The sequence below is a fragment of the Psittacula echo genome, assembly GCF_963264785.1.
Source record: "Psittacula echo genome assembly, chromosome: 4".
In the NCBI taxonomy this organism is placed as follows: domain Eukaryota; kingdom Metazoa; phylum Chordata; class Aves; order Psittaciformes; family Psittacidae; genus Psittacula; species Psittacula echo.
Window position 1 is genome coordinate 81,423,096 of NC_137738.1, and position 26,715 is coordinate 81,449,810.

Here is a 26,715-nt window from a genome sequence, read left to right on the forward strand (position 1 = left end):
CCTTTGAAGTGTCCTCAGCAGCTCCTTATCCATCCAAGGATGTCTCCCGGCCCTCCTGCTGCACTTCCTTCTAGTTGCAACACTCCTGAGCTTGTAGCAGGTGATCCTTGAATATCAACAGCCTTGGGCCCCCCTGCCCTCTAGGGCTATATCCCATGGAACCTTCCCAAGCAGGTTCCTGAAGAGGCCAAAGTCTGCTCTCTTGAAGTCCAGAGCAGTGAGCTTGCTGCACGCTCTTCTCACTGTCCTCAGGATCTCAAATTCGACCAAATTCTCAAATTCTCGTGATCGCTGCATCCAAGGCTGCCCTCGAGCGTCACATTTCCAATGAGCCCTTCCCTGTTGGTGAGCCCGAGGTCAAGCATGGCACCTCTCCTTGTCGGCTCCTCTATTACTTGCAGAAGGAAGTTGTCTTCCACACAATCGAGGAACCTCCTGGATTGCTTGTGCCGGGCCGTACCTTCTCTCCAACGGATGTCAGGGTGGTTGAAGTCCCCCGTGAGAACAAGGGCCTGTGAGCATGAGGCTGTTCCTATCTGTCTGTAGAGCACTTCATCCACAGAGTCCTCTTGATCAGGCGGTCTCTGTAACAGATCCCCACAATAATGTCCCCCATTGCTGTTCTCCCTTTAACCCTGACCCACAAACTCTCTGTCGACTGCTCACCCATCCCCAGACAGAGTTCCATACTCTCCAGCCTGTCCCTAATAGAAATAGCAACTCCCCCTCCCCACCTGCCAGGCCTGTCTTTTCTAAAGAGCCTGTAACCTTCCATTCCAACACTCCAGTCATAGGAGCCATCCCACCATCTTTTTGTGATGCTTATTATATCATACCCCTGTAGACGTGCACACATCTCTAATTCCTCTTGTTTGTTCCCCATGCTACGGGCATTTGTGTAGAGGCATCTGAGCCGAGCTCCAAATGAAGCCGGCTCATTGGCTGGAGCGGCTGGAATATCTCTGCATCGCTCTGAGCATTTATTGTAGGTGCTGGCAACTGACTGGGTGTGTTGGGATGGAACGATGCCCCCCTCCCCCAACATATCTAGTTTAAAGAAACCTTGATCAGTCTGGCAAGCCTCCTACCAAAACTGCTCTTCCCCTTCTTTATCAGAGCAGCTCCACCAGCCCCCAGTAGACCTGGCCTCCTGTAATAAACTTACATGTTTAATTTGCTGATCAAGTAAAGTTTGTGTATTATATGGCTACAGGTTTTGTAATGTTGATATTGAGTGAATGAATTTAAGTTTTGTGTAAGTGTCAAACTGATACAGGGGGCTTGATATAAGAAATGCTAGTGCCTGGAAAATATAAAGTACTTTATAGCTTAACTTAAGTTGTAGAAAGAAAGCTATGGTATAAGTCTGTGGAATTTAGGGGCCCCACTAAACATGAGTTAATTGTTTCACACTAGCCTACTAAAGTATAACATTTCACACCATCTTTCTACTTATCAGTTAGTTCAAAGACAGAGCCTCCCAAATATCTGCTAGCTAGAGATACTCCTTGCCTGCCCATCCTGCAATAAATTTTGCAGGAAGGTCACCCTGTTCTAAATCTTTGCTAGTTACCAGAAGAATTACAGATATGGCTGGTTTCAGCTAATTGTGTGACCACTGGGGTGTCCCACTGTGCCAAAGGTGAAAAGTTTAAGAAGAGGAAGACTCGTTTACTTCATCTTGAAGACCCCTACTCACAAGAGGAAGACTCATTTACTTCATCCTGAGACCCTCGCCCATGACCATGGGGAGGCAGTGCGCATGTGCAAAGGACCTTTTAGCTCATTATAATACGAAGCGGGGATAGATCATGAATATGTATAGGCATGTAACTTTAGAGGATAAATGTAGCGGGAAACGACACTGAGGTGTGCGTCTTTGGTGGAGCGGAGACTCCCCTGCGCACCCAGCGCTGCTTGCTTATTGCCTCTTACCCTTAAACAATCTGAATAAAATATTTGGAATCAGTCGTGGCTAAGACTGAATTTTTATAACACTCCTAAATTGAGTCCCATGTTCTAGATACCCAAACCCCTGACTATGACACCACCCTTAGGAGGAAGCCACTTGCTTTTAATTGTCCTCTTCCTCCTTTTTTCATTGGTTTTCTTTGTTACCGTTTCCCAGCTTCCTGGGTTAGCAGCCTCCCTCTTTCCTCCATGAGCTGCAGGGGACGCTTGAGGCGCCTGCACAGTTTGGGCCTGGAGGAGGCAGTCCTGCTTCCTCTCAGCTTCCCTGACATCTTGCAGCCTATTAACAGCATCCCGCAGCTCAGCCCCTGCTGCAGGAGGACCTCCACCAGGGAGCACCGAGTGCAGCCCTGCCCATTGGGCACCGTTCCCTCACCAGACCAGTGCAGGCACTCTCTACACTCCGAGCTCTGCACTGCAGCCTCCCCTCTCATCGGCTCTGTCTGGGTGCCTACGCTGGCTGCTGCCGGGGCAGCCAGAGCAGAGCTCCCAGACCGGGCCCTGGTCATATGGCAAGTGCTCACCATCCCGCTCGCCTGCCCTCGCGAACTGCCTCGACCTGCGCAAATACATATTTTCTTCAAAATTAATTCTGAAGTTTTTAACTCATCATTTCTTCAGCATTACTTATTGCTATCTGCTTGTAGTAATGACAACATTTTTTCATTATGTTGTCACAGCCAACGCTATTCACATGATCACTATTTTATATCTTTGCTTTTTATGTAGAGGTAACTACTATGAATATGTTTTACAATTTACATTTGCTATCTCAAAGCCATGTATAAAAAAGTGGATTGACGTTTAAAACATTACTTTAACATAAAGTAGGTATTTTAGGCTTATTTTATAGCTGGAAAACTGGAACTCAGAGATTGCCAAGATAAATCTACGTGAGGTGAATCACCATCTTAACCAGTGTACATTAGATTGTATAGGTACCATATATCAGAACTGGAACAACTCAGACCTTATATCTCAAATAGTACTCCTAAGGCATGCTTTATTTTAGTGATACTAAAATGTGCAGCCTTCAGATAGTCATTAAGTAGCTTATAGGCTTTAATAAACAATAGCATTTTGTAACGTGCTCCAGAATGTTAAATGGGTCTTTCTTTTTTATTGTGAACAACTAAGATTCAGACAGATTTGAGCAGCTTTTCCATTATAGGTTTAATATTTCAGCACTTGTTTCTGGAGTATTTAGCATGTTTTTACTATGCTGATTAAAATCTGTTATAGATGGTAATTATGCTGATTTTATCATTCAAACACTCAAAATTGATTTTTAAATCTCTAAGTGGCTTGTACTAGACTTTTATTTCTCAGAGGGTTTAGAAGTCTGCTGTATTATGTCCTTTTGTCATGTTCTCTGTAAATGCTAAATCAATACAAAATAAGTAGATTCTCAGTTCTAAAAAAAAAATCCACATTTTTTTTGTAGGAGGAAGAACTAAGGAAAAGTGGAGAAGCCAAATACGCGCACTTGAGTGATGAGCTTCACGTATTAATTGAAGTGTTTGCTCCACCTGGAGAGGCGTATTCTCGTATGAGTCATGCCTTGGAAGAAATAAAAAAATTCCTCGTTCCCGTAAGTGGCTTACAGCATCCTCCTGTGACTGGTTATGGTTTTGCTGCATTGAATTTGTGCCTTCTTTAAGCACCTTTAGCTCAAGGGGAAAAACAAAAAACATTCTGTTGAACATTCATCTTTCATTTTTTCAGGGAGATGCCACACAGGCCATTAATTGTCACAGTTGAGCAGCTGATCCACTGATATATTTTCTAGATAGTTTATTATTTCAATTTGTCTTTTTTTTTTTTTTCTTTTTTCTTTCCTTTCTTGGTTTTGGAAGGGAAGAATGGTTTAGTTGCTTGTTTTTTCTGGTCGCAGACATTAGTCATTAGTATGTGAGTATACTTTTGAGACTTTTGAACATTTAAGTCTGTAAAAAACATTTTGTATATCTAATGATTTAGCTAAATATCTTGCTAATGAAGTTAATTAATTTCTTGTGGAGCAAACAGCATGAGTAAAACGTTCCTCAGGTGATTCTGTTCAGACAGGTTGTCATGACTCAGGCCACAGTTTAGCAACCCTTCATCAGCTAGGAGAGCACAGAAACATATTCTAAAGCTGGGAACCTTTTCGCTTTGATTTATACTAAATAAATGCTTACCTTTTGTCCTATTGATTTACCATCAAACTCACTGAAATTTATTTTCTCCACATTTATACAGTATTCCATGACATTATCATACTTAGTATTTATCCTAGAATTGAAGCATATGCATGCTAAATACTAAATAAAAGTTATTTTGTGTAGTACTAGAATTACATGAGTTACTGTCTGAGGTCTGTCCTATTTAGCACTGGAAAAAGGTTCAGAACTTGAATCCCTTAAAAAAATATAATGGAAGCTTGTTTCTATTTGTGGTAAAAAATGAAGTGCAATAATGCTCATATATCTCAATAATAATGGGAAGATTCAGTAAATGCCAAGGTAAGAGAGGTGAGGCATACACACATTTTCATGGCAGAACTTAAATGTTTTATTTGGTGCGGGGGGCTGGGGAAAAAGAGAATAAATTACGAGTGCAGTATTTAAGTACTGTTATATTTTAAAGATTCACATTTTTTAGAGCAGCTAAACTTTTTTTTAAGAATAAAATAATAAGTAACTTAAAATTGTTAAAAAACAAATGGATATTTGTTTTAAATAGCAAAATTTATTGGCACCAAGTGAGAGCCTCTAATAAATGAGTTATATTTTAAACAAGTTGACTCTACCTTTCTGATTTTCCCGGTCTATCCCCTTATTATATTTCCAGGTTTGGAATACTGGTAATAAAATACTGGTTCAATTCTGGGAAATAACCATAAGACACAGATTTTTTTTGTTTTTTTCATGATTTCTGACTCTGTTTTGCACATACAATATGAGGAACAAATCAGGTCAGTGTTGTAGTACTGGCACCATAACATGGAATCCCATTTTGGCTGCAAGTTAATGGTGAAAATCTGCCAAGCCGTGACACTGAAAGAAAATTTATAGTTAAGTAACATATTCCTGAGAAGTCTGAAGTGTCGTAGCTAAAAATGGTAACAGGGCTAATTACAAAGATTCTCAGTCTCTGTCCTTTTGATAACCCTATTTCCAGTTGTTTGTGACTTTGCCAAACTTTAATTTGCTTGTGTAAGAGGCTCCTGTTTAGAGTTATCTTTGTACGTCCTCTTCATTCCAAAAGACAGGTCGCGCATTACAGCTGATGCAGTGGTGATGGTACCTGTTCTATGCCCCCTGGCATAGAACACCATTTTTTAACACCATTATATACTCTGTTCAGTACTGAGAAAATCTGTTCTGGGTGAACAAGGGAGAGAGAACAGTGTGTGATGAGAGTGGAGTTAAAACTTGTGGTATGATTCTGTTGTAAACATTCAGCATCTGTGAAAGCATATATTTTGTGTGACACATAATGTATTGATAAGTTTTATATGTATTTTCCAGAACAAGTATAATAGCTGCACTGGAAGAAATATAAAAACAGCTTCTTTGTTGCAGGATTTTGAACTTGGTTGACAGTAGCAGTAAACAGTACAAACAAGTAACAGTTTTAGTTTATGACTTGTTTGTTAGTTTTATCCCCTCTGCTTCATTTCAGATTTACAACAGTTTACAATTAACTGGCTGGTTGCAACATAATTTATTGCAGCAGTGAATACTAGAATTGAATGACAGGCATGAAAGCAGTAGAATCTAACAGTTTTATTTATAACAAATCGAGGATGCAGTAAACCATTCAAATAAATTTTGACATCGCTTATGAATTTTATGAAATTTAAGTGACATATTGCCCTTAGAAATAACACCGATTGTATCGATAAGATGGAAGAATGCCTTTATACTTTATCTGTAAGTTTTAATGAAACTGAATTTGAAAATAAATGCCTAGAAAACTTAATAATAGAAGAAGCTAAAAATGTAGAATAGGCTGGAGGGGAAATAATTGAGTGTTTATTAACTGAAGGAAAGATTTAATGAACAATTACTTTTTATTTCAATGCATTTACTTAGTTTTCACCTGCAGCCTTGCCCAAAAATAGTATCAAAATTTTTACTAGTGAAGATTTCACCTCCAAGTCAGAGGTGGAAACTAAGCACTGCTATTTACATTGACTGTTCCACATGTTAACATGTTTCAAAGCTGCAGGCAGCTTGGCCTCAGGTGGTGCATTAGTATGCCTCTAGCAGGCATATCTGTGAATAATTGAACCCCCAATTTTATTTTTATGTTGCTTTTAATGTGAAAATTTCAATGTAATTAAAATATGACAGATCAAAAGACCCATGATTAAGTAAATAGGACTAATACCTTGGAGTTTTGAAACATAACTGCCTGCTCAATTGTGGGTTTTGGGAACCTAGGAAAAAAAAAAACCAAAATGTGCTTTCCCAAGTTGAGGTTTTAGGGTAAAGATTAAACTTGGAACTGATGTTGATGTAATCCAGCAAGTTATCCAGTATTAGCTATGTGCAAAGTACAAACAGTAGGGATGCTTAGGAAGAGGATGCATGTTTTGCAGATTCATCTCTGTGATCAACACATATTCAGTAAAATTCATAGGTATCTGACTGCCAAGTGGTTCTGGCTACAAACTGCCAGGGACAGGTGAGGAACCTAACACTGATGTTACATCTCAGTGTCTCAGAATGGGATGCAGCGTCAGCAAACTAGAAGGAGAGATGTTTTAAAGGAGAAAGAGCTTAGAAGTTTTACAAGCTCTGCTGATTTTAAAACGTTCCTAGCAATTAAATGCTGCAAAACTTTCTTCACCATTAATGAGCAATGAAATGCTACATCATTCATACAAGAATTGATTGTATCAGTCTGATTTACATCTAAACATACAAACATATTTTCTGAACAAGCTATGATTTCCACACAGTAAGGGGCTATACCATCTTTAGGTGTTCTATGCTTCTTAATATATGCAAAATGTTTTGCTGATAACCATTTTATCCCTCTAAGTGAAGCATTTTTATTTGACATGTTTAGCATCCCTTGAGAGGAGGAGAGAAGCAGATACTGATCATTCATTTTATGTGTGAGTGCTCTGTAACAGGGAGCTATTATGTAGAGGGCAGGTTGCAGCTGCGGTGGCACAACCACTTTAAAAAGATTGTTTACAACTGTGTGGTCAGAAATTGAACCAATTACCACTTCAAGAGTTGCTGTTCAACTTATTTGCATATATTTTCATAGCCACTTATACCTGCTTTAAATTGAGGCACATTAGCACCACTCAAGGGCTGGGAATAAACTCACAGTCATTTAATGCAGTTCAATTGATGGACAATTGCTCATGATCATCTGCCTGCATACCTCAGTATTTTCTGAGGGTGTTTATCAGACTGCTTTATTAGGAACTAGTGGGATGAGGCAGCAGGTGAATGCAGGTTGTTGTGAATGCAGGCTGCAATGTTTTCCAGGCTTTCTTCTAGATGCCTGAATCTCTTACTGAGTCATTAACTTTAATCATTTTATTTCACCTTGGTCCATACTATTGATTAAAATAATTTTCTTACCAATCATTTAAGAATAAGTGTTCTCACTGATCCAGCCTCCAGCATCATTTCTTCACTCTTCCTAACTAAAGGTGGATGATTACTGAGGAAAAAGAGGCTTTCAGTGAAATAAAAAGTTACTGATTTTATACAGGAAATTCTTCATACCAGAAATGTGTATGAAAAAGATTAGATTTGATGGGATTTAAAAGCAAGCCTTGATACCAGTTTGTTTCAGCTGGAACAATTAAATAATCTTAGAGTTTAATCCCTTGAAGGTCCTTCCTTAAATAATGTTTCAAAAAAAATTATTTTACTTCAAACATGCATTTACTGTATACATAGTAATTTATATTTAGTACAAACCACAGTTACTAACTATCTGTTATGCCGTGTTGCACTGACTGTATTGTAGTATATACAGTACACAGTAATACTTTTTCTCATAACCATATCTAGATATATCTAGATATATGACATTTATTTTGCACATTTTTTGTTAGCTCTCGGAATTTCTTCTGTGCTCTGTAATGAAATCTCTATTTACATACCATTTCACACTCTCTGGTTTTGTAATATTTTGTTTCTGAATAGCTATATTATTGGCAAGGAGTTCAGTCTTATTTGTGCTCTTTCAAAGAACCTCAGTAGGCAAAATCATAGAATCATAGAATAGTTGGGGTTGGATCATAGAACGGTTTGTGTTGGAAGGGACCTTAAAGATCGTCTAATTCCAACCTACCTGCTACAGGCAGGAACACTTTCCACTAGACATTCCACAAAGCCCTGTCCAACCTGGCCTTGAACACTTCCAAGGACAAGGCAGCCACAGCTTCTCTGGGCAACCTGTGCCAGTGCCTCACCACTCTCATAGCAAAGAACTTCTTCCTAATATCTAATCTAAATCTCCCGTTTCAGTTTAAAGCCGTTCCCCTTTGTCCTGTCACTCAATGCCCTTGTAAAAAGTCCCTCTCCAGCTTTCTTGTAAGCCCCTTTAGGTACTGGAAGGCTGCTCTAAGGTCTCCCTGGAGCCTTTTCTTCTCCAGGCTGAACAACCCCAACTCTCTCAGCCTCTCTCCTTAGGCGAGCTGCCTCAGCCCTCTGATCATATTCATGACATTCCTCTGTATTCACTCCAACAGGTCTATGTCCTTATTGTGTTGGGGGCCCCAGAGCTGGACACAGTACTACAGGTGGGGGCTCACAAGAGCAGAGTAGAGGGGGACTATCCCCTCCCTCGACCTGCTGGTCACACTCCTCTTGATGCAGCCCAGGATACAGTTGGCTTTCTGAGCTGCGAGCACACACTGAAGCCGGCTCACGTTCAGTTTCTCATCGACCAACACCCCCAAGTCCTTCACTGCAGGGGCTGCTCTGAATCTCTTCTTTGCCCAACCTGTAGCTGTGCCTCGGATCGCTCTGACCCAGGTGTAGGACCTTGCACTTGGCTTGGTTGAACTTCATGAGGCTGGCATTGGCCACCTCACAAGCGTGTCGAGGTCCCTCTGGATGGCATCCCTTCCCTCCAGCTTATCAACCGAACCACACAGTTTGGTGTCATCAGCAAACTTGCTGAGGGCGCACTCAATCCCACTGTCCATGTCACCGACAAAGATGTTGAACAAGACCAGTCCCAACACCGATCGCCGAGGGACACCAGTTGTCACTGATTTCCAGCTGGACATTGAGCCATTGACCACAACTCTTTGAGAGTGACAATCCAGCCAGTTCCTTACCTACCAAGTTGCTCATCTGTCAAATTCATGCCTCTTCGATTTGGACATGAGGATGTTGAGCAGGACAGTGTCAGATGCCTTGCAGAAGTCCATGTAGATGACATCAGGCACTCTTCCCATATCTAACAACACCATAGCCCCATCATAGAAGGCCACCCAATTTGTAAGGCATGATTTGCCTTCGGTGAAGCCATGTTGGCTGTAACCAACAGACCCCTTATTTTCTGTGTTCCTTAGCATAATTCCAGAAGGATCTGCTCCGTGAACTTGTTGGCCACTGAGGGGAGACTGACTGGCCTGTAGATATATGTATTTCCTTAAGTATGATGGTAAGCAGCAACATAGCTCCATCCCTAAAAGAGACATCTTTTATCCACCAGCAAAGTAAACAATTTATACTTCCACATTCTGCAAACATACTTCCAGTAAAAAACAATTACTGCAGTAATTATTGAAGAATGGGTAAGGAAATTATTTGAGCAGCTATTTGAGTTATGCTGGGTTCTCTTTTTCCCACTGTGCAATATCTATGGCAATTTCACACGTAAGTTTTGATAATCAAGGAAAAAAAATCAGAGGTTCTGTCAAGGCCTAGAATGTCATAGCGTTTTACCTCTTCACAGCAATTTTTCCTGAAGATTGATTATCAAATTAAATTATTATAAATATGTTCAAACAGAAGTGTCCTCAAGAAAGTTAGCATAGCTTGTGACAGTTGTTCTTGACTTTTATAAGCTCTGGAGGTTTTCTTAAGCACGATATAGACCAGTTGAACAGCAGCGCTTGTGTAGTTTAAATCACTCATTTTAAGCTTGATGAAAATCACCCTAAAACTATCCCTTAAAGTGAAGGTTTGGGGGTGGAGATGTACACTAAAACAACCTTTTTAGTTGAAAACTAAACTCCAGGATTTCTCAACTGACTGAAATTTGTGTACTTATTTTACTTACTTAATTATGTATAGACTACTGTTTTTTTCTGCTGTGAAGCTGCAAAACAGATAGCCACAGAAAGAGCACATAATTCCTCAAATCTCTTTACATTTGTGTTGTGATGAGTGGGTCACCTGTTGGCATGCCTGACAAGCAAGTATCTTTTGCCTAAGCTCAGGTCTCTGGCTGCTTCAGAGTGGTACAGCTACTTCACAGCCTCATGTGCTCCCACTCTGAGCGGATTAAGACCTTTTTATATATGCCAAGGGCGTATTTAGTCTGTGAGAGCAATCCCTTGGTGATCTCCCTCTGACACACAAAGGAATCAATATAAAAGGGGCTGCCAGAGCCAACCTTTCTTTTGCCTTTCAGTTTAACTAGGGACATTAACCTAATCAGGGATTTTACAATGACAGTTAATCTGAGTGAACTACAGAGACATGGCTGTAGTTTAAATAAATATTTGGAACTTACTTGATGAGTCTGTATTCATCAGCAATTCTATTGGCTTGTCTTGCTGCTTCCTCTTGCTACGGTGTAGGTTTTTTACCAGTGGGAGATCAGAAGCAATTATTTGTGTGTAGGTAATAAAATTCATGCAGATAAATTTAAATCATAGAGTGTTGTTCCTGGTTTCTTAATAGCAGGTCTATTACATGTGGCAAGAAGTTGGCTATGGTGTTGCACATAGACTTTACAAACCCCTTCATCTCAGAGGGACCACCAGACCCTCCTACACATCCGACATTTCATTTCAGAGCTGTGTGTGTGAGTACAGATTTGGCCAATCATCTCATCAGTAAAAGCTGGGTATTTGATCCAGTGAGGAGGCTGCAACTTCATGGTCATAATGATGAAAAAAAAAAGAAGATGTGCAGGATGTTGTTATGTGTTTCCATCACATACAATAGTGTTTTTTTGAGCCATCAGTATGAGGAAAGAAAGGACATTACTGCTGTTGTAAGACTGAAGGAGATGAGAGTTACTTGGTTTCGCTCTTTCAAGGAACTGGTTTGCAGCTTAGCCAGGTTACTTTATATCTGTTCCACTTATTTCAACAAAATGACAATGTGATTTTTGAGGTTTAATTCATTTGTGGAGGTAGACTCAAAAAAAAAAAAAAAAAAAAAAAACCAGAAAAAATACTTCTTTTTGTGCCTTAATTCAAATTGAAAGGCACTCTGCAAATAAGACCCAGGCAATGTGCTGGGGTTTGTGGGTTTAGTTTCCTCTTTCTTTGTTTGTTTCCTTTTAAAAAGGGGAAAAGAGAAGGTTTCAGTGGCATTCTTAAACTTTATGTCTTGTGGGTTTTTTAATGTAGCAAATGTCATTGTAACCAATTCTGAGGACACCGAGTTATGCTCGCTTAGGAAAGCATGAAAGGAAAAGCACTAATACAGAGTAATCTCTCTTCTGTTGCGTTCTTTCAGCTTCCAGCAGTCAAAAATTGAATCTTTTCAAGGCTATGTCTGGACCATCTTGCCTTATACCCTGTGGTAGATTTTTCTTCTCTTCCCTGCGCTTGTCAAATGCTCCTTTGAACCTTAGTTAAATATTTGGCCTCAGAAAACCATCCTGTGTTAATGAGTTTCACAGTTCAGTTATGCACTGTGTGTAAAAACAAAACCAAAAACCCGGAAGTCCACTTCCTCTTGTTTGTTTTAAAGCAGCTGCTTAATGCTTTATGGGTGCCCTCATCTTCATGCATGGTTGGAAGAGTGGCTAATTGCAGACCAATCCTCACTCCGAGATTGCTCTGGATTTGTTTCTTTCTAAGTCCCCCATCTTTTCTTGTACAGAAGCAGAGGTAGCTCTGATTCTCCATGTGGTATACTTCTGGCTATCCTTTCCACATCTTTCTTCGTTTTCCTTAGCTTAACTCCTGGTTTGTTTGTTTTTTCTGTTTGAATGGGATGGTCAGGACAGCACAGAGAAGCCTCATCTCTGTAGTCAAGAAGCAGTACACTAGTGAAATGGATCATTCTGTTACTTTGTGGTTTAGTGTGAGGCTTTTTCTAGAACTATCATACTTCTCACTTGCACTGATTTGATGTTTTTCAAACGGCATTTATAAAAAATCCAAGGCATCTTCCTGAATGATAGGAAGAAGTTTAGAGCTATTTACACTCAGTATTTTTATGTTTATCAATACTTAAGTACTTTCATGTGTATTGTTTTGCATTTATCAACACATTGTTTGTCTGACAGTTTTATTCTAATAATTGAATATGAGTTCTGTCAGCAGTTTTCTGCAGAAACTTTTAGATTCCATTGCCCTGAATAACTTCAAATGAAATTTAAATGAAGTTCACAATTCAATTTTTTGTTTATATAATTTATAAATATGATGAACAAAACAGATTTCTGGAATCACTCAATAAACTCTTCCCCCCAGTAAATACAAAATTATAAAACCAGCCCAACTATTCTTAATATTCTTTCTCCTATAATCAAAGAGAGAATTATAAATCAACAGTGTGCTTTCTTGCCTTTCAACAGCTTCTGGTGTGGCTGATGAAAGTTTTGACTTCCATCCATGGAGATATTTAAAAATGGATGTCTCATTTGCTGTGCCATGCCACATAGCATAAACCTGTTCAGAAATTATCTGTATAAAGGGTAAAAGCATATTGGTCCACAGAACGGACTTCTGTGAGACCAATGACAAGAACCTAAATATGTTCAGTGTGTGAAAACATGAGAAGGTTTCAGTAAGTGAAGAATATGTAATTGTATATTCTCCTGGTGTTTTGAAAGATTTAGAGTATCCTAGTGGCAAGGAATAATATAACAAAACTTCATTGGCATGAGAGATTTTTAAAGGAAAAACAAGAATATCAACATAGAAAGAAAAGATTGTTGGTTGACTATGAAAACTTCTTTCTACAGAAGAACAATAAGTTTAATATGTTTTTCATTCAGACTCAGTGATAAAGGGATTGCAAGAACTTAGAAATAATCACTGTATAAAAATCAGGAAAAGATGCAGAAGGTGTATTAATAGCAATCAAATTTATCAAACAAAAATTCCATATTTAATTGAATATTTCTGAAGGAATATATGGCCAGCAGTGTGATTGATAATACAAATGAGTTCAAGGAACATTAGAAATAAAAGGAATTCTGGAAAAGATACAGACTTTAATCCCTGGAGATGGTAACTGTATCAGTAACATTAATGATGCAGAAAAAAGCAGAATGTTTCCATAAATATCAGTTGCGTAGCTGGAAAAATGCAGGATGGTGTACTTGTGTGTTACTGAAATGAGGCAACAGTAATGTTAGTTTAAAAAAAACTGTTTAGGAAAAAGTCAGGAAACTGGATAAGAGATCATAGTCTGAGAGCAGTTGTGTGAGCAGCAGAGCCAATTAGAGCTGATTTCTAATGACTTCATGTCTTGTGTTTGGAGTCTGGGGGATCAGGTAGGTGTTGTGTTCCCTGTCTGAAACTTTTATATATTCCAGACATTCACAACTTCATTCATTTGTGGGACTTTTTTGTGGACCTTATGTGGGCATTTGCTCTTCGGTAAGGGCATTACCAGGATCTTCCTCATCCTTCTGGATGAGCACTTTTATGAAATTGGGAAGGACTGACTGTTTTAGAACTATGGGATGTCTGTCAGTTACAGCTGGAGTTGGCCAGTTAGCCAGAAGTTAATTGGGTTGCAAGCAGCGGAAAAGAAATGTAGCAAGTGAAAGAAAATCTTGCAGTAGCAGCATGACTGTGTGTTGATTATGCTGTGACCAGCCTGTCACAAGTCCTTCGCTGAATAGTTGAGGAAGACTGCAACTTGCAAAACAATTGAGAAAGGAGTCTAACTGCTGCTTTAATGTTTTTTATGTCTTAATAAAAATAGATTTGTTAACAAATCTGATTTCATATTCAGTGAGAAAGTTTGTTGATAAAATGAATTGTATTAGTGACACCTGATCTTCCTGTATGATGTAAGTGAGGGGTCAAAACCTTTTCGTAAGAAAGTTTCCCTAAATAGGTCTATCTGTAGCAATTTTCTTAAGGAGCTAGTATGTGAAAATCCTTTGTCTGTCAAATCTGTATGGTGTATCATCAGATTTTGATGATGGAGATTTGTGTCTTTAGGTTGATTTATTTCATTTGAGCATATTCTTCTCTCAACACAACAGGTTCCCTTGGGGTAAGATCTGTAGAAGGGACACAGGTGGTGCAGTACTTAGACCCTGTAGCAAAATCTGTAGTCATTAAGCAGGTGAAGAGACTTATGTGAGAGTGGTGCCTCAAAGTGCATTCCCAGCCATCAGCCCACTTATACTAACACACAAAAAATGCTGAGAATTATGCTGTATCTTATATCCTGCCTCCCTGCTAGATATAGACACTTCACTTTGGAAACATCAAGATGAGAGACAAAGATAAAGTAAGACTGAAGCTAGAGAAGGTTTTTAATAAGAGAGGAATCACCCTCTGGAGCTGCCCATAGTCCATTGACTAAAAAGGGAAGCTGTTGCTGACTTAGATTAAAACAAAATGAAACTCTTGTAGGTATATAAGATATTTTTTAAAAAGAAAGTCTCTATGAGGCATAATCTTTCTGAAGAGTCATATGATGACACTAGAATCTAGTGATCAATTGTGTACAGGGCTGACTGGAGATGTTATGGAGAAAGAGGAGTGAGGCAGTCTGGTACCCAGAACTGTATATTAAAGTCAGTTGGGAATAATGGTGGGAATGATTCACTCACTGGTGAATAGAGGCAGGAGCTTGTTGAGAAAGGAAGGTTGAGAGTGGATGCAGACATCAACGAAAGTATAGTTCTCATATTTCATATTTAAATCTCTTGAGTACAGTGACTACCTACTTGCTTGCCATTTTTCTCTCAGCTGTTTGAAAACTGATGCATGCAGTTTATTTTTACTCTCCTTACGAACAAAACACAGGGAAAAAAATTGAACTATCTCCTTTAGACATGCTAGAACAGGATTTGTGTCTGTTGTACTCTAATTCAACTTCAGCATAATTTTCATGGTTTCGTAACTTGTGAATGACCCAGTGAGTAACAACTCAGTTACAGCAGCATTGAAAATCAGAGTTTTAGGTCCAGATTGGAGGAAGTGAGAAATTTTTGGAAGCAGACTGTGGCAAGCTGGGCAGTATTTGTGGTTATTTCTGATTAATGTACCTACTTACATTTCTGTTTATAATGGATACTTACCACACAGTTAGCCTGAGCAGGACAGTACAAGAAGGAACTGAAAGCAATGGAAAATCCTTATTGTTCAGAATTTTCCTTTTGACTGTTTCTTCACTTTTATAAACTGTGTTAAAATTCAAAAGTAAGGTATTGAACAGTAGTTGATCCTGGGATAGGGGTTACATAAATAGACATATACTGTCCGAGAATTGTCAGTAGGAAAACTGGCAGGAAAAGGCAGGCGGAAAATGAGTTTTTTCCAAGCAATGAGGGCTTGAAAAGGTCATTGAGATGAGAACTTGGGAGAGAAAAATTAAAAAATACTTTTGGAGTGACAGTTAACAGCTGTTCATTGTTTTCATTATTTGCCTTACATCTTTTTTACTTTTGAGGAGGTGAATAAATAATGTTTGTTCTAAAGACACTATTTCTGAGTGTTTTAGTCTAGTCAGAAGTCTCTAGCCTGTAGGATTTCCTTAGGTACTAAACACACGTGTTCCACCAAGTTAAAACAGAAAGGGGAAAGCAATCAAGAGGTGTAAAATAAGTGTGTTTACATCAGGTTCAGAAACCTGTGCTGTTATCTGAGAGGCTAAGAAAATCCCCTCAGTATCAAAAAGGTCAATTGCATATGTAACACGATGCTAAGTTACACAATAAACAGCTATAACGGCTTCTCAGTCATTATCCTTAAACTGATCGGCTAAACATCACTGAAAGGAACCAATGCTCATTTAAACAAAGATTTTGCTCTGATTTTGATTGAGACTTCTTTTCTGCCAATAAACACATCAGAAAGACAGATTTTGCCTTGGATATTGGCTGGTCTACACTTTTCTGTGTATCTTGCTTTGAAAAGCACTCAATAGATCTACGTCAGTCTGTAAAATGAACTGCAGCCAGGGTAGGAGCTTGCATACCAAACTGAAAGCAGGTACAGTTAAAGACAGAGGTGATATAAAACTCTGAAAAATATTTGCGTGATGGGAATCCTGACAGTCTGCTTCACTACCACATCTTCAGTGTGGTACAGTAGGTGATTCATGTCATAAAATGGTATGAGTCCCTGATATGCTGTTGCATACCTGCATGAGAATGCGGTTTTACCATCTCCATCTGTCTCCCAGACAGTGTGAATATGTTGCAGTATGTTTAGAGAGATCTCTGGTTTAATTTTTTTAATCACTCTTCGCTCAGAGCTCAGTTTTTGCATGGTCAGAAATCATATATTCTGCTGGAATGCAAAAGTCTATTTTGTTTGTAGTGCAATCATGTATTGTAGTACCACTTTTAAAAAAGTGATTTCTTCTGTGTCACATTTCAAACTAAACAGCTGAGTAATATCCTTATTATTAAAATAGCATACAAACAAACTCTGAATATATTTAATTTTCTGCCAAACCCGAGCCTGTTTTTATGTAAATTACTGTATGCAGGGGCCATAGTTAAAGACTATTTTTACAGTATATCAAATCTTGACTTGTACTACTTCAGCCCTTTAGTCACTCCTAAGCTAGAAGTGATTTTATGTGGAATCATTTAAGTTGGAAAAGACCTTCAAGATCATCGGAGTCCCACTATTAACCTGGCACTGCCAAGTCCAACACTGACCCATGCCCACAGTCACCACATCTTCACATCTTTTAAATACCTCCAGGGATGCTGACTCAACCACTGCCCTGGGCAGCCTGTTACAGTGCTTGACAATTCATTCAGTGAAGAAATTTTTCCTAATATCTAATCTAAACTTCCCCTGGTGCAGTGATAAAGGATGAAGCAGAGCAGAGCACAATAGTTTAGGGCCAGGGGGAATAGAGCATCTACATTGAGTTTGAGGATATTCTTATATATTATTATAGTTTATGTATTGTGTTCTGTATAATGATATATATTACTATACTTATGAGAAAGTATATTACTATAATACAACGTAGTCTATTGTTATGTAAAGCTAGGCTGTTAGATTTCATCCAGCTACCCTTATACTGAGACCACCAGACTTAGTTGCACCTCCTGCTCTCAGGTCATCCAGCTGCTCTGCCCAGCAAGTGCTCTCCTACTGCCTGGCACCCATGGTGGGTAAGGAAAACTACTTGAATGAGCAGCTGAGGACTTTAATTTATGGAAAAATGAATCTTCCCAACCAGTCTGATCAGAGACCAAGAATCAGGAAGGGGAGGGAGAATCACTTTTTGTTATTAAACCTGGCAGTTTTCCTTCTTTGTACAGGAGTAAAGCATTATGTGTTGCACCTGAGAGGTTTGTGTTCGTTGGCATAAACTGACTGGTTCCTGTCTCTACGGGTGACAAATTTCTTTTGACTCACAGTATTTCTAGGGAAAATAGTTATAAGGGTAGGAAAGAATGCATCTGCCCTGTATCGTATTGAGGTCAGAAAAGCTTTTGATCCTTAAGGAACTTAAAGTCATCTTCAGGCATGTATTGAGCATGATGGGAATAATCCAGGCAGTTCTGTGTCCCCCGAACTTGTGAAGAGGAAATCAAGGGAGAATTTACAGATTCATGGATTCTGAAACTGTGAAGTACAGCTATTCCTTTCCAGTCCCAGACCACACAGGTGGTAGAATTTCTCCTAAAAGCTGTACTAAATGTACATTTCAGAAAGGTATCAAATCTCACTTAAAGTGCCCCAGATGATATGGAGTTGATCACCATTCTTTAAGCTCTGGTTACCTGATCACTCTCATTTCACTAATATCTTTTGCTTTCACTATCAGTCACCTTTAAAAAGTCACATTTAAAAAATGCTTGTCCATCCTTTTTACTGTCATTTTTATGTTGGTTTTGCTCTGAAATAGGCATTTAACCTAAACAGCATATTGCCTAGTTCTGCCTTTTTCATATCTGTGGCATTTGGGTTATGTGGGCAGCCTGCAAGATGCTCTTAAACTGCTCCCTGCTTTCAATAATATTTCTGGCTGCACACTCACATTCTCTGACAGGGATGTCAAGAACAAGTTTCAAAAAGGAGACTTTTTAAAAATAGTATTCCTGATACAAAATTACAGAAAACAAGCCAAGATCAGTGTCTACCTGCACATCAATTGATTTCAAGTTGAGCCTACGCTGTCTGTTGGGATAGTTTCACTGCTGACTTGCTCTACATTGAACTCAGATTGTTCTTCAAGTAATTGCAACCTAGCCTGTTTTAGCAACATTATAGTTTTGTTTCAGTTGCGTGTTACAAAATCTAGCAGATATCCCCAAGACAAAGTTGGTCCCATTATATATTTTTTCTTCCTATATAGTAAGAGCAGTTTAAGGAATGTTTTCTTTCACAGATGAAGTGGTCTGTAACGTGTGCACACCAATACTCTTAAGGACCTGAATCTTCTCTTGTGAACATTGTCCTTGCAGTCAAGAACCATCTTCCTGTCTCTTCTTTCCCTGCTAGACAGGGTATAAAAAAAAGGGATCACTTTGTTTTGGGTACCATTACATACTGTGTGTCAGATCCCACCAGGGAGCTTCTCTTTGAGAAGCTGGTGTTTGTCAGATCTTTCCCATCTGGAGATGAGACCACATATAAGGCATAGAAGAATAGTAAAAATAAAAATAACGGGATGGGAAAGCAAAAGGAAAACAAACGGGACTAAAGAAAATTAAATTAATTGATTAAAAAGCAAGATTTTAAAAAGTTGATGAAGAGCAGTAGGATACTGTCTGTGGTTGCAGCATCTATGAAAAAATCAGGTGTCTTATATTTTATTTCAATTTTCAGGAAAAGTAGTTTTATAGTGTAAATCTTTGTAATTATTTTAGTTACGAAAAATAATTCCAAAGTCTATGAGAAAACAATACTTGTTCATAGTGTTCATTTTAAATGAGATGAAAGCATTTCATAAGAGGACATATGCAACAGCTGATAAACTCACATAAAAACTGCACATTGCCATTAATATATTGAGCCTCCCATGTTCTGTATTTCAAAGAGAAATTATGATAAATTATTACAGCATGCTCACACTTTTGATGTGTTATTAATAGCTTTAATTTCATTGAGATTGACAAAGTAAGGTCCAATTTCCCATTTGAATTTTTGCTCATTGCTATTAAAAAGCCTATTTCAAATGTCACAACACCTGCAAAGATGTGAGAAGGGGTGTGTGACAACATCACCTTTTCACACATGTTGCTTGAGAAATATCTGGCCCTAACTGTAAAGGATTTCCTAGCTTTGAGTCCTTCTTCCCAGGGCTGCTCATGCATTTTTTCTGACAACACTTAAATACAGGCTCTGTATACAGTCGTCCTCATGAGAAGTAGAGTCTGTGGCTTTATTCTGACAATGTTGCACTCTCATAATTTGGAGATCTATGACTGTGATGATCCAAACCAAAATATCTTACTATGTATGCTAATGGGTTTATGGTAACATCTGTCTTACACTGAGATTAGCAAACAGAAGAGTAGAAAAGAAGTTTCAAAACTCTAATGCCAATGAAATCTGCTTGCCTCCAGAATGGCACAGCATTACACATCAGAGGCTTTGTCATCTAGGAGGATGTGGGGGGTGGCAATCACATAGTCAGTTGTCCAGGGTATTTATTTGCAAAAGGTTGTTCAGTTCTTGAGCACAGCATAGATCATTCCCAGATCATTGCTTGGTCTAAGTCAAACTCTAGGAGCAGGAACTTTTGACAAAGGTTAATGGAAATGAAATATTTGTTGACTAAGGTATGTGTTTGCAATTCTGAATGCTTAAGGCCATACAGCAGAAGGAGAAACAACTCAGAAGTTTTATGCATCCCAGTTGGAAGGTGGGTATCGGCAAGAGAAGCCTGCTGGCCTTTACTGTTGTGTTTTCAGGACATCTGCAAATAAGCAACTGTTACCATTACTCACCATTGCAGAATTGCTTGAGAGACTCTTCTGGGCAACTTCAGACTGGGGAGATCATGGATATAAAAATTTAAAACAAAGGTGAAAAATAAATGCTTTTGGTGTCAAAGGAGAGTGTCAGAATGAGCTTCCCCTGCAATGGGTGGTTGAAAGACAAGGCAAGATGCACTCATAATTGCTGGAGGAAAGGAAAAGAAAATAGCAGGATACAGTTGCTAAAAATTCCTGGTTCAGAATGGATCTGCAACAATTTAACTAGCATGATTCAGGAATGCTTAGGGTAGATAAGTTAGTGTGGCAGTCTCTGACAGTCTTTCAGGTATGCTCCAGTTGGGACTCCTATTCCTGGGAATGACAGTTTGAGTATAAGGTCTTTTCAGAAGTTCACTGTTATGTTTTCATATGCATTTATTCTTACCCAGGTCTTCCATAGGTGTCTATTTTTTTTGAAGATAAAGGCAGGATTTGAAAGGGTTCTCATGCAAGGATCTTGCTGCATTTTTGGAACAGTAATTCCGATGTCTTTTGAGCCTGGGGAAGATAGTAAGAAAACTGCAATCCCAAGTAGCATAATGCAGCCTACAGCTACCTGATGATACATGTAGTTTGTGGGAAATAATTGGAACTGGACAAGAAGGAGAATAACTAAATTACTTTTTGACCTAGGATGATATCAAAGTTTTTGTTGCAATCAATCAGTGTAGAGTTCCACTGAGTACAAATTCCTCTGGTAACAGTGTTAACAGAGTGAGATCCTGGGGTTATGTCCCAGGGAAATACAAGACTTGCTTTCATTTTTGGATCTTTACCATGGGCTGTGTATAGCACAAAAAAAGGTTTTCCAGGTTTATGCACATGAATAAGGGAGAAAGGTGACTACATAATATCCATGGACAGATGTCATAGCAGCGATAAACAGCCCAGAAGTTGGAATCTATTATAGTAATTTCTTCATGCTCTGAAGAGCACTCATGCTTGGAGAAGCAGTTAACGTTACAAAGACCAGATCCCCTGCAAGGCCTTAGATATTTCAGGACTGAGATATTTTAGTGGAGAGTTACTAATTAAATTAAAACCAGAGAAGCACTTTCTTTTTTTTTCAAGGTTAAGTTAGAAAAGGTGGAGCCTGATATTGCCATAAAGTGTTGCTGTTAATAAAAAGGACTTTGTTTGTCTCATTATTTTAATAGGGTTTGCTAAGGTGTATTCTACTTCTATAAAATTGCTAGTTTAATTCATACATTATAAGGCCATAAATATAAATTAGTGAACAACTGAAGAGTCTCTTTCCCAGTTAAAAAGCATGATTTTGAGATTGTAGCCTCAGGAGGTTTCTGAGAGACTGTTAATGACATTTCATTTTCATGAAGTTAATGTGACTCGTCTTGGGAACAGGCCTATTTCCTACTTCTTCCTTTCCTGAAAATGTCACTGCAAAGAAATAAGGTACTTTATAGGAAGGGAAGTGTAAACCTCTCCCCACATATACATCCCCCACCTTCATAATAGTTTATATGGGTCCTTTTTTAAAAGACTTAGGTCTTGAACTGTCCAAGCCAGAAAGTGGCATACTAACCCACAGGCTCAAATTGTACCACTACACTCACCAAAGGAATGTAGGAATCATATTCTAGATAATGATGAAACATATTCTAGATAATGATTGGCCAATACAGAACTGTGCAAATTATACAAATGTCCCAAATAAATAAATATGGAAAAAATGGTATCTCCCATCATGTACAGGGATGTTTACAGTTGTCAATATTTTAAAGTTGTGTATCAGCATCAGGTAATTAGTGAATCAAATAAGAGGAAATGATTGTGTTTTTAACTAGAGTCTAACACTGATTAAATATTGAACGTTTACTCTTTAATGATTTCAGTATTTTCTTTAGTGTGATAAATACACATGGCAGTGTATTAATTTCCAGATACTTGGTGATTGCTATACCATTTTTCTGTCTGACTTTCCATTTTTATTTCATATGCTCCAGGAAAAGATGGAGTTTATACAAAAGCTTGCCTATCTTACCATAAAGTCTTTATTTTTAATTTATGTTTATTTAAAATGAAGCATTTTTCTATGACATAGTAAGAGGAAAAATAATAAAAAATGTATCTTTTACCTATTTCCTTAAAGAAATGAGGCTAATGCAGCTGTGTCAGAAAATTTGAAATTGAGAGTTTTCAGAGAAATTGGAAGAGCACAGGCTTTAAAGATGTTGTCTACAAGCTATGTGAAAACTGGTTTTGTGGTCAAGAGGAACCTCAATATAGCGTCTTCATCCAGGAAGAGCAAAACTTTAATTTTTTGAGATAAACATTCCAGGTTTTGCATTTTAGCAAGGCTGGATTTAGTTCAGCAAAACTCCATGGGAAGCAAAAGAAACTAAGTCTTACACTTCTGCATATTGGAATCTGGTGGCTTAGAGAAACTTTGACAGTAAAATATTCCACCATTAGGCAAAATTCTTGGTCATTGATTTCCTTACTCTGAGATGAAATGTACTTGGAAAAATTTAGTACTACCAAATTCCTTAAAAGGCTTAATATGCTTACCTCTGGAAGAGTGTGACACTTTGAGCCGTGCTTAGCATCCACATGGGACACTAAAACCATTTTGGTTTACTGATTTTGGATGTGCACAGGTCTGTTGAGGAAAGGAGCATTGTGATTAGCCTCTGAACCTCACAGACCACTTCACTGCCTGCAGGCATACCAATTAAGTGGAATTATCATCCCAATTAACCATTGTCCCTTGCCAGTCAGAACTCATTTGGTTTCATTCAGCTCCTTAGGAAAAGTCCCAGTTAACCAGATTTCGTAATTATCTGTGTCCTGATTAAGTGTAGTAGTACAGCCTGCATTAATAAAGGAACGTTTTCATGTTGTTGCTTAAATAGTTTCCCAAAATTTTGGTTTACATTACGTTTTAATGTTCTCAGAAAATTAATGTCTCGATTTAGGTTTTTGTTCTAGTAGCGACAGACTTAAAACTCAGTTGCGCCACTCGCATAAGTAATTCAGCAGGACTTGCCAAGAAAGTGTAATTTATAAATAAAGGCAACAGAGGTGTTCTGTTTTAAGCTGAAGATTTCATTCAGGTGTGATACAGCCATGAAGTTAGTACTTTGGCTGGTAAAAGCTGCCATTGCTTCTTGATCTCAAAAGATCTTTGTGGACTTATGTGAGCTGAGATACGGGGGCGGCTTTTTAAGTATATTTGGACACAGAATTAGGCACAGAATGTATCTGATAAAGTGTGGTCTCTTACACAGAGCACATTCAGATTATATTCAGCGCTTAGTCATTATGCTGTGTGCTTCAAGGTATGATTTAGTTTGTTGAGAGATGGCTTCTCAGATACTCCATGGGTCTGCGACCTGCGAATAAACATGAAGCAGAATAGCCTTCCAATAATGTGGGACCCTGGTACTTCACATCATATAAATAAGACAATAAAAGTTGTTGGGAGGTGGAGGAGCACTTCAAGAAATTAAGAGCCTAAGACATCTCATTCATTTGATTAGATTATTGGTGAGTAGTGTATTGCCTTTGTAATGTTATGTAGCTGAGTCTACTAATTATAATGTTGTAATGATTTTCATCCAGGAATCTCAGGTCTTGACTACACAGGAACATTTGTGGAAGGAGATAGAGGTGAATCAATTACGGGTGTAGTGCAAAGTTCCTGTATGGATTTCTTCTAAATTGAAGGTAAAAGAGTGGAATACAGTTCTGCATCCATACATTTTCTGTGGCTCTTCTTGACATCTTACTTGATTTGCCTGCACTTTCCTGCACTTCCTTGTCAAAAAACCTTAAGACCTGTTCTGAAACCTTGTATGACCATAGTTACCCTCACTGACTTGCTTGACATGGGCTTACAATCAAGCAAACTTGGTCTTCAGTTCTGAGCAAGTGATTGCAGGCTGGTAGGGGAATTCATCACTGTCCCTGTTTTGTCAGAGGTATGACCTAAATCTGCCAGTACGTGATAAATACACATCAACAGAGCTTTTCAGCAATACAGAGGTTGTCATAGTGACTATTCATAATCCCATACGTCATTCATTTGTCAATCACAAAAAGCAGGTTTCCAAAATAGTCTGAGGACCCACAACCACTTTGGTTCTCGGATGGGTGTACTGCCCTCTCAGGAGGCCTCGGCTGGTGGAAGTGAGCTCTCCTCGATGCCCAAGGGAGTTCTGCTATTTTCGACAACTCTTAATTGTTCCACTTTTTGAATGAAAAATTTTTGGCATCTTCTTTTATGGCAGTCTGACCATGACCAAGCTGAGTCAAGTCAGCATGAGAAGCCGCATATACAAGAACTAAACCCCACACTAACCCAGAAAAGGCCAGTCTATCAATCCTAGAATATTAAAAATGTAGCATACAACAAGGGGGCATTATTGTGCAAAAATTATAACCAAAACAATCAGGAAGTAAGCAGACGCACAAAAAAGGAGAGCCTTTTTTATCTTTTCTGGGTGAGTTAGGTAGCTCTATTTATGTTTTAATGAGATAAAAGCGGTTGTGAAAGAGGAAAGAAGATGTCAGTGGCTTGGTTGCTTTTAGAGCTTTTACTGTGGGAGATATTAAAAACATTAACAATAGATAGTATCATAAGAGATTTCTGATAACTTATAATTCTCTCCAGCCAGCTGGGAATTAAAAAGCTTGAAAATGCTTCCCAAGTGGAAAATTTCTGTCACAATGAAATTTTCATTTTCTGTCTTTTGTGCTGTGACTTTTCTGTCAGACCCGCATGGGATGTATTGAGTAAGGCAATATTAAAAAAACTAATAATTTTCTGGAGTACTCCTTCAGCAGTATCAAATAATTTGAAAACGGCTGAACCACACTTTTTCATTCTTTTCAAGCTCAGATTAAATGTTTTCATTCATGTTTATTCTTGAGGTTTCCTAGCTCTAAAGATTTGTTTAAATTTTTAAGTTCCTCAAACCCTAGATAACGTCCAAAGTCCAAACTGGAAATCAGCGCACTTTGATTAAGGGTTATGGACTATACATATATCATCCTCAGAACTGAGAGATCAACATTCAAGTGATACTTACCTTCTTATTTTTTTAAGATTAATGAAGCAAAATGGGACTTACTTAATTTTGTGTTGACTGGATGTGTTGTATAGTTATAGTGATGACAATGGTAAAAGATGGGAATACCTAAAGATAAAATTACCGAAGCCAGAATTTCAGGAATAAACCTGCCTAAGATTAGCCAGGTACCCATATCCTTATGAACATAGTCTCTGCAAGCAAACTGTGCAAGACAGTTTAAAATGGAAATGTTTCTTTTAGCTGTATGAACATAATTTATCACTGAAAAGACATAATAAAAAAAAACAACACACTTTCATTTTTATGATGTTTTCCTTGTGTTCAGGACCACTGCAAATTTAACTATTGTTCAGGCAGGAAAAGTGTAGAAATGTGGTATTTTGCAATGTTTTTTTTTCTTTTCACTTCTATATTGGTTCTTAGAGCACATCTGTGTTCAAAAGTTCTGCCTCTTCTGAGCATTCTAGCTGCCAAGTTCTGCAGTAATTGCAAAAACTCATGGAAAACAGCAGATAAACCTTTGAAGGATAAGGCATACTGTTTGAAATGGAAACTTCTGAAGGAATGATAGAGGAGTTCCAGTGCCCTAGAAGGAAAGCCTTGTAGAGATTTGGAGTTTTTCCTGATTTGAATTATTTTGAATGTTTTTGTTTGAGTAATAATATCAATAGAAAAACACTCAGCATGAAAACTAACATGCTAATTATAGCTATGTTGGATTTAGAGATGGAAGAGACTAATGCACGTAATCTGTATCGCCCGGCCAATACTGGCTTGCTCTCGTGAAAATAATCCACATGCCTTGTGAAAGGACCATTAAAAATAATATACAGAAAAATCAGAATAACAGACATTAGATTTGTTTTATTGGTTTTGGCTGTAGCTTGTGAAAATGTTGTGAAAACATTCAGTTACAGCTGTATTTTTTGAATTTTCATGAGCATCCTGAAAGAAATAAACCGGTCTGGATTTCAGCAAAGAGCTTTAATGACAATTCCTAATTATATTATATTATATTATATTATATTATATATATATTATATATATTGTTATATATAATATATAATTATATATATATTATATATATAATTATATATAATATATGTATAATTATATATATATTATAGCAATTGATTACGGTTTTGCCTCATTTTTAATCTGCTAATACCATGTGCCTCTGCATGTTCCTGTGAAAATAAGTTTTAAAAATTCCCTACCTATCGTGTAAAATATTTTCTTTCACCTGTTTAAATCTCACTCGTGCTAGCTCAGTGGACTGCCCTCTGCTCCTTGGGCTGGGAGGGTTGATCAGTGGAAGAAGAGAGGTTTGGTATGTTACAGTTCCTTATTCAGTTTATCCATAGTCATACTTCTTCATGATTTT

At 38.1% G+C, this 26,715-nt stretch overlaps 1 protein-coding gene across 1 annotated transcript in view; it reads left to right on the forward strand.

The window, feature by feature from the left end:
• KHDRBS2 (KH RNA binding domain containing, signal transduction associated 2) overlaps positions 1-26,715 on the forward strand; it is a gene marked incomplete at both ends in the record, with an annotated part of 351,174 nt that overhangs the window by 178,145 nt on the left and 146,314 nt on the right. The window contains one exon of the mRNA XM_080615761.1: positions 3,416-3,562. Coding sequence (XP_080471887.1) covers positions 3,416-3,562 — 147 coding nt within the window. The remainder of the gene's footprint in view (positions 1-3,415; positions 3,563-26,715) is intronic.